The sequence below is a fragment of the Emys orbicularis genome, chromosome 4 (genome assembly GCF_028017835.1).
Source record: "Emys orbicularis isolate rEmyOrb1 chromosome 4, rEmyOrb1.hap1, whole genome shotgun sequence".
NCBI lineage: Eukaryota > Metazoa > Chordata > Testudines > Emydidae > Emys > Emys orbicularis.
In genome coordinates, this window is record NC_088686.1 from 21,105,143 (window position 1) to 21,113,922 (window position 8,780).

General features: G+C 39.7%; 1 protein-coding gene across 1 annotated transcript in view; it reads left to right on the forward strand.

Annotated features, from left to right (window-relative positions):
* The window catches only part of PPP1R13B (protein phosphatase 1 regulatory subunit 13B), a 106,340-nt gene extending 98,303 nt beyond the window's left edge, over positions 1–8,037 (forward strand). The window contains exons 15-17 of the mRNA XM_065402337.1: positions 2,409–2,575; positions 5,219–5,418; positions 6,320–8,037. Coding sequence (XP_065258409.1) covers positions 2,409–2,575; positions 5,219–5,418; positions 6,320–6,361 — 409 coding nt within the window. The 3' untranslated portion in view covers positions 6,362–8,037. The remainder of the gene's footprint in view (positions 1–2,408; positions 2,576–5,218; positions 5,419–6,319) is intronic.
* The last annotated feature ends 743 nt before the right edge of the window (positions 8,038–8,780 follow it).

Here is an 8,780-nt window from a genome sequence, read left to right on the forward strand (position 1 = left end):
TGTATTTATGGAAGTAGAGTCACTGTGATACTCTCTGGAGTCCCATGTCCAGTACCAGGATATCATTGAGTACAGATATCTCTGCAGTCAAGCTAGACTGTTGCCAGTATCATAGAGGCAGGTCATCACTGCCTCCTCCAGGACTGAGAGGTCTCCTGTTGAATTTGGGGTTGGAGTCAGAAGAAGAATATGGGGGACACCCATCCCGGACTACTCCCCTGAGGGTGTCTTGCAGGGGTTGAGCTCAGAGAGGGTATCTGTATTGTCCAGAGAGTCTCAGTACTCCTGTGCAATTAAGAACCCTCCCTATACATATTGGTATCCATTACCCTGGGGCTTTGCACTGAGGGGGTATGAGGTCACGCAATGGCAGTATTGGGGCCTGGAAGACCCAAGACTATCACCTGACATACCCATGTTATGGGACAAAGGATCCTCGTAGGTGTCCGGCTCCCAGGGTAGAGGAAGAGCACCCTCAGCCTCAGAAGTCACAACAACAATCTGGAGGAGAGGCCCAACAGGAACAAGATGCCATCATGCTGGTGATCTTGTTGTCCTCGTCTCCAAACGAGGCAGTGATTCCTGCCTCCTTGCATACCCTGATGATTCTAAGGCCTTCCAGGACTTGGTTAAAAGGGTGGCAGAGGCATTACACATTCTACGCATTGCTAGACATTCTGCACAGCTCAGGACCGAATGGAATGGAACTCACCAAAGACACTTTGGTAGACACCTGCCACAGTTCCACCAGTAGCTAAGTAGGCTGAAAAGAGGTATTTTGTACATGTGAAAGGGTTGGAATACCTATTCTGTCATCTGCCTCGCAACTCTCAGGTAGTGTCAGGAGCCACCAAACGTAGGCAGAGACAGGTAAGTAGACACCTACTCTGTGTTTTTACAACCAGTCACATCTTGATTCCTGACAGGTTTGGTTACAGTTTTCCCTCCTGTGGCAAAACTCACACCAGCCTGGGACCTAAACCTGGTTTTACCAACTCTGACAAAAGTGCTGTTTGAGCTTCTGGTACCCTGCTCTCTACTGCAATTCTCAATGAAGGTAGCATTTTTAGTCGCAATCACTGGCCAAAAAAGTAGGGGAGTTAGGAGCACTCATGGCAGACCTCCCCTGGCCCTCTCCAATAGTTTTTCACAAGAATAAGGTATTCATGAGACTGCATCTGAAGTGCATCCTTAAGGTAGTGTCAGACTCACATTAACCAAAACATCCATTTCCTGTGTTCTATTCTAAACCACACACCAATAGGGAAGAGGTAATGAGGCACTTCTTGGATGTGCGTGGGACCCTTGCCTTTTACCTATAGAGGGTGAAGTCATTTAGGAAATCTCCTAGACATTTTGTATCATTTGTGGAAAAGATGAAAGGAGAGGCCACACCCACCCAGAAGTTGTCAATGGATCTCAGGATGCATCATACTTTGCTACGAGCTGAATAATGTCCCTCTTGAGGAGTGTGAGAGCACATTCAACAAGAGTCCAAGCAGCCTCAGTAGCCTCCCTCAAGGGTGTGTCTATTATTGACACCTGCAAAGCAGCAACATGGGGCTCTGTACATACCTTCGCAAGACATTATGCACCGGTGCAAGCAGCTGCTTCGGATGCCTCCTTGGGTAGAGCAGTTCTGTATTCTGTTGTGATATGGGACTGTGGGTACTCACCTCCTCAGAGAGACACTGCTTCTGAATCACCTGAAGTGCATGATATATAGGGACAAGCACCCGAAGGATGTGTTGTCCTTATGTCTATTACCCACCTCCTTCTCTGCTGTCTCAATTTCCCTAAGTGGGGCCTAGCGGTAGAGAAGGAACTAAAATGGTGGCAGCCTGGCAGCCCCGTTTATAGCTTCAGAGCAGAGCATGAGCAAAGTGGAGGTGCATGCATGGAGCAAGTGGACACTGCTAGGGAAAAATCTTTGGTCCTGGGCACATGAAGTGCATGTGCAAACCTGAAGTACATGACACACTGGGAGAACCCACCTTAGAGAACTCCAGTTACTACACGGTGAGTAACGTTTCCTTGTCCTGCAGCACTTCTTTAGTGTATGTGAGGAATTTAGAGAGCTGGCTTTGCTGAGCTATTTCTAGCCCTTTTTGCCTTGCTCTCTACTCTCTCACCAGCACAAGCCTCTCTGCCCTTTAAAGCTAACATACTGCAGACTTCTAAAATGTCATGAAAACGTACCATTCTCATTAAAATCTGTTTGCTTCAGTGGGGTCAGAATTTCATCTGGGTTATTTATTTAACTTTTATGTGGAGAATGTTTGTGGCACAAGTAAAAACATAATTGTCTTTCAAAAGTAACTTCTAAAGGATGACTGAACCCTTTGTTGGAGGTTGGATTTGTAGGGTTCCTGGCCCATTTTGATGTCTAAATGTTGGCTTTGTTTCAGGACGCCTTTGCATTGTGCAGCTTCTTGCAATAGTGTTCATCTCTGTAAAGTACTTGTAGAATCCGGGGCAGCAATTTTTGCTTCAACTATAAGTGATATAGAAACTGCTGCAGACAAGTGTGAGGAGATGGAGGAGGGTTATATTCAGTGTTCCCAGTTCTTGTACGGTAGGTTGCTAAGTGTATATGCTTGATAATTCCCTTTACAACCCTTTAAAACTTCTCTGAAATTCAACCTTTCTTCTCTGTCCTGACTACCAAGTTGCTAGTTAAATTCTGTATCCTCTACATAGGTCTTTGAAATTAGCATTGCCCTTCCCCCAACCTCATCCATTCAAAATATTGGTGCCAGAATATTTTCTTGGCTGTTTCTTTGACCATGTCATCCTTCCCTCTTCAAGTCAGCTCACTGGCTCACTATGGCATTGTGCATGATTTTTAAACTTCTCTTCCTTCCTTTCTAGGAAACAGTTCTAATGATGATAGGGTTTTGGAGTTAGAAGGGTGTTGCCATGTAAATTTCACATGGAATTTTGTCAGGATATCCCAGACTTCTAGCAGACCACACCAGGAGGCTGAAGATCTAAACTTTATTCAAATTCCTTATCATGAGTAGTTATTCATGTTTTGTTCACTGAATTAATGAGACAGATGACCTACAGCTTTTAAGTTCAGTGCATATATCACAAGAGAAGCATCTTTCTAGAAGCAGCAATTAAATAAAATTAAGATTCTAACTTACACCAAAAAGAGTGTAAAGGCTTCATTAGGGTTTTAATATACCCCTTGAGGCAGATTTGCAGTGTGATGATGTATACAGCAAATGCTCTAATAACTATGCGGAGCAAGAAGACATAAGAACTCTAAACCTGTTGTGCTAGAGAATGTGTATGAGACTAGTATGAGTGATTTGCACTAGGGCTGTCAATCGCAGTTAACTCACGCTCTTAACTCAAAAATTAATCATGATTAATCGCACTGTTAATAGAATACTAATTGAAATTTATTAAATATTTTTGCATGCTTTTCTACATTTTCAAATATTGAATTCTATTACAACACAGAATACAAAGTATACAGTGCTCACTTTATATTTTTTATTACAAATATCTGCACTGTAAAAATGAGTATTTTTCAGTTCACCTCATAGAAGTACTGTAGTGCAATCTCTTTATCGTGAAAGTATAACTTACAAATGTAGATTTTTGTTGGTGGTGTTGTTACATAACTGCACTCAAAGACAAAAGAATATAAAACTTTAGAGCCTACAAGTCCACTCAGTCCTATTTCTTGTTCAGCCAATTGCTAAGACAAACAAGTTTGTTTACATTTATGGGAGATACTGGTGCCTGCTTCTTTTTACAATGTCACCTGAAAGTGAGAACAGGCGTTCGCATGGCACTTTTGTAGCCAGCGTTGCAAGGTATTTACATGCCAGATATGCTAAACATTTGTATGCCCCTTCATGCTTTGGCCACCATTCCAGAGGACATGCTTCCATGCTCGTTTAAAAAAAAGTGTTAATTAAATTTGTGACTGAACTCCTTGGGGGAGAATTGTAGGTCTTCTGTTGTTTTACCTGCATTCTACCATATATTTCATGTCATAGCAGTCTCAGATGATGACCCAGCACCTGTTTGTTTCAAGAACACTTTTACAGCAGATTTGACAAAATGCAAAGAAGGTACCAATGTGAGATTTCTAAAAATAGCTACAGCACTCAACCCAAGGTTTAGGAGTCTGAAGTGCCATCCAACATCTGAGAGGGATGAGGTGTGGAGCATGCTTTCAGAAGTCTTAAAAGAGCAACACTATGCAGAAACTACAGAACCCGAACCATCAAAAAAGAAAATCCGCCTTCTGCTGGTGGCATCTGTCTCAGATGATGAAAATGAACATGCCAGTCCGCTCTGCTTTGGATTGTTATCGAACAGAACCCATCATCAGCATGGACACATGTCCTCCAGAATAGTGGTTGAAGATGGAGACAGATGACTCTTTAGCACATCTGGCATGTAAATATCTTGCAACGCTGGCTACAGCAGTGCCATGCGAATGCCTGTTCTCACTTTCAGGTGACATTGTAAACAAGAAGCGGGCAGCTTTATCTCCTGCAAATTGTAAGCAAACTTGTTAATCCTATTTCAGCCAATTGCTCAGACAGAGTGGACTTGTAGGCACTAAAGTTTTACATTGTTTTATTTTTGAATGCAGTTATTTTTTTGTACATAATTCTACATTTGTAAGTTCAACTTTCATGATAAAGAGATTGCACTACAGTACTTGTACTAGGTGAATTTAAAATTATTATTTTGTTTTTTAGTGCAAATATTTGTAATAAAAAATAAAGAGCACTGTACACTTTGTATTCTGTATTGTAATCGAAATCAATATATTTGAAAATGTAGAAAACATCCAAAAATATTTATTTAAATTGTATTCTATTAATAGTGTGATTGATTTGTTTTAATTGCACAATTAATTGCAATTTTTTAAATCACTTGACAGCCCTAATTTGCATCCTTATTTCAACTAAAGTAAGGCCAACTAATTTTCAAATACACATGCAATGAAAAGAAAAACCTTGTTCCCAACCTTCTATGACAAGTTTTATGCCATACCAGGTTTTAATCTCCAATTAAATTCCTGGGGGGGGATTATAATGGAAACACTGACAGTCTTAAATTGCAGCAGAATGAAAGGCTCTCAGCGTGTTCCACTGGAGAGGAGGACCCAAAATCCCAAGTGTATAAAGTCAAGGTACTTTGCCATCTGTAATATTCTTGTTTACCTTTTATTTCTTGATAACAGGAGTACAGGAGAAGTTGGGAGTCATGAACAAAGGAGTAGTGTATGCTCTATGGGATTATGAAGCCCAGAATAATGATGAGTTGTCATTCCATGAAGGAGATGCCATTACTATCCTGAGACGTAAGGATGATAATGAAACAGAATGGTGGTGGGCTCGACTCAATGATAAAGAAGGCTATGTGCCTAAAAATCTTTTGGGGGTAAGTTACTTTAAGCTTCTTCCTTCCTTCTCCCTTGAACTTGGCCTATTGTTACACTTTTCCTTCGATGGGTTCTAGAAGTTCCCTCTAGTCTCCTACCTATGCCACTTCTAGGTAAATCATTGCTGCAGTGACACAAAGAAGGCAATCCCTCTTTCCCGGGGCCTGAGTGCACTTTCTCTGAGCATTATTGCTGTAGAAAAAATACTGTAGTTAGGAATTTAACCCAGGACAGTAAACAGAACAGTAATCATTAGGCTGCCTGAAGTTTTTTTAGGTTATAACTTAATTGATCTTTAGCATCATATTAAATAGTGATATTTTCCATGAGATCAAACAAAGGGATAAAACTGGCTCCCTAAGTATAGCATGGTGGCTGTTGTGAGCAACCTTGATATTTGGTACATGAAGATATTTAAATAATTGGGATGTAACAAGTTTGTGGCATGGATCACTATTGGTGGGAGTGTGTGTTCTATTCACCTGCCCAGAAGGTAGATGTGGCCAAAATGCAGGTCAGAATTATGCAACAGGTAAACTTTCACTTTCTGACTGCATAAAGTGGTAGAAAGTTATACCCATTTACTGCCACCTGCTGAAGGATGGAAATAAAAATAATTAATAGCATTAGTTATTTAGGTAAGGAAACTCAAGCCTCTAACAGTCTCCTCTTGAATTGTTCAGACTTGCATGTCACTTTGTAATCTAAAGAAATGTCATCGTCCACTGGACATATTTAGTGCATGTCAATGAAATGTCTTACCCTTTGCTGTACAATCCATTCAGGTAATCAGAAGTAGCCTTTTGGCTGTAAGTGGGTTATGTGTTAATTATAGACTTGATTTTCTAATTATCACACCTAAAGCTTGGGTATTTTTTAACTTTTGATTTTGTTTTGCAGCTATATCCAAGAATAAAGCCTAGGCAGCGAACCCTTGCTTGAATTCAGATGTTTGGCAGTGCAAAACATGGCTGGTAACTGGAAGCTTAAGCCCACACTGGAGTCATCCTTTTCTATCACATTTCAACTGGAGAAATAAAATTATAATCTTTGTTTTTAATGGTGCTCTCTCTTGTTAATGGACAGCAGTCAAGGGTTTAAAAATCTGCAGTTTGTAAATGAAGATCATTCCACGTAACCTATCTACAGTATTTTGTCAACTCTACTCTAAATACCAAAAATACTCTTCTAGAAGAGTCCATGGATGGAAGCTTCTTGTGTTAAATGTTCACAAATGTAATTTCCAAATTGCAGATGTGCTGTCCAATCTGTTCTAGTCCCACAATAACTGTCCCCTGTCAAGATTTTGGATATTTTTTGACACCACTGAATGTTGTTTACTCATTACTGACTTAATTCTGTGTATGCTGCAGAGAAGACTTTCAGACGTTAAGTGCATAAGCAGTCACCAAGGCTCTATCTACTCTAGAAATAAAGATATGTTAACTAATGTTCTAAGTCCTAGTCTAGGGTCTGCTCCACACATAAGACTTAAGTCAACCTAGCTACATTGCTCAGGACTGTGAACAATTTTACATCCTGTATCACAGTTAGGTCAACCTAACCCCTACCATACATGCAGCTATTGAATGAGAGGTAGTTTACCTACAGCAATGGAAAAACCCCTTCCCTCACTCGAGGAAGCATCATGCTACAGCAGCACAGCTGCAGTGCTGGAGCTGTGCCACTGTAGTGTAAAGATACCCTTTACAAAGCTCCAACAGAAGCTTTAAATGCAAACAAAATCTAGATCCTAGCATCTCTAAATGACAAGCCAGAATCAAAACTAGAGTTTTTGTATACTTCTCAAAACCCCTACACTAATTAACTTGTTCATTTTCTTGGTATTCAGCTTATTACACGAGTTTTACCTCTACTAATTTAAGTTACAGGTCCCACTCCCACTAACCTGTGAACTTGTCTGTTTGGAACAAAAGAACATGTAACAGTGGATTTGCAGTCAGATTAAAGGATTTGTATGTTTGCATGGATGAAAGTGCAATAGTTGAGAAGGGTAAGAGTCTGATAAGTTAAGAGGTACACTAACTTGAAGTCTGCCTGAGTAGTTGAAGGACTAAAAAGTGGAGAGCTAGTTGTACTAATATTGAGAGTCAATGAGAGGAAGAGAAACAAGGCGTTTGAGGATTTGAGAATGGCAATAATTTGCTATTTTGGTAAGGACAGTTTCTATGGTTCTTGGCAGCCCGACACCTAGTGCCAAGGTGTGTTATGCAATAACCTTTCCACTATAGTGTAGTTTCAAGCAAAAAAAAAAAAAAAAAAAAAGCAGCACTTCACTGGAGTTAACTGTACATGGTTTTATATATCAAATATATTTTGAATTTCTCATAAGTTGTAGCGATGTGTTTTGCATTTTTTCTTCATTAATGTGTAGGCCAGTTGGCTTTAACTCTTCATGTACAAGTCTTGTGTATAATTTATATATCATTTATGCAGTGCTGTAATTTGCTTTTACCACCATTTAACATTAATTGTATATATTGTGGTGATGAAACGTGAAAGGGTATTGTTAAAGAACATTGGCTACATGAATGTGACAATTTCAAGAGCCTATGATGCACATTTACATGTTCTCTGGATGAGTGTATAATAAAGTACTGCCAAGGCATGGCTGCATTTTGAAGTGTTTATTTTAAAATAATAGGCAATGGCAAAGTACTGTAACCTTTGTCCACCTAACCTGCAAAACTAATCCACACTGAGTGATGGTGATAACTTAGTAGTCACAAGTGGGTGTGCATAGTACTAAGAGGTTATCTTGGCTGTACAAAGAGAAAAAGGCTTGAGGTGCTGCTCTGTGACCAGGTAGGCCCTGTCACTTAAAAAAAAATGTTTTCACCTTAAGCTGCTGGCCTCTGTTCTTCAAGGCCAGTCTGAAGGTTTGCTGGCTGCACTTGGTAATGAATGAAGTTCAGACTCCTAGCTGTTTTCTTAGAACAGCTGAATACATGAGATTTTTCTAGTTCATGCTATAGTGCTTGAACAGACTGTATCATTTAGACAGGAGGCATAGAACATTTTTGGGTATTGTAAATAACCTTTTATTCTCTCCTCCACTCAAACCAAGAATATTGAAGTCTTTAAGGTTGAAAGTTAGCTTAAATTGCTTAGCAAGCTAAAGTGAATGCTATCTTGAGCATTTTGCTTATTTTCAATAAGTATGAATTCATTTGATCCATAAGACTTGTACATTTAAAATACTGTATACGATATGTCCAAACAGTTACAATAATCTGATTAATTAGCAAAAGATCATTACCACAAGTAAAATGAATACAAAACTTCAAAATCATTTTCTGGAAGCTTATATTTTCCTACGTAAGGGTGACTCCAAGAGGTC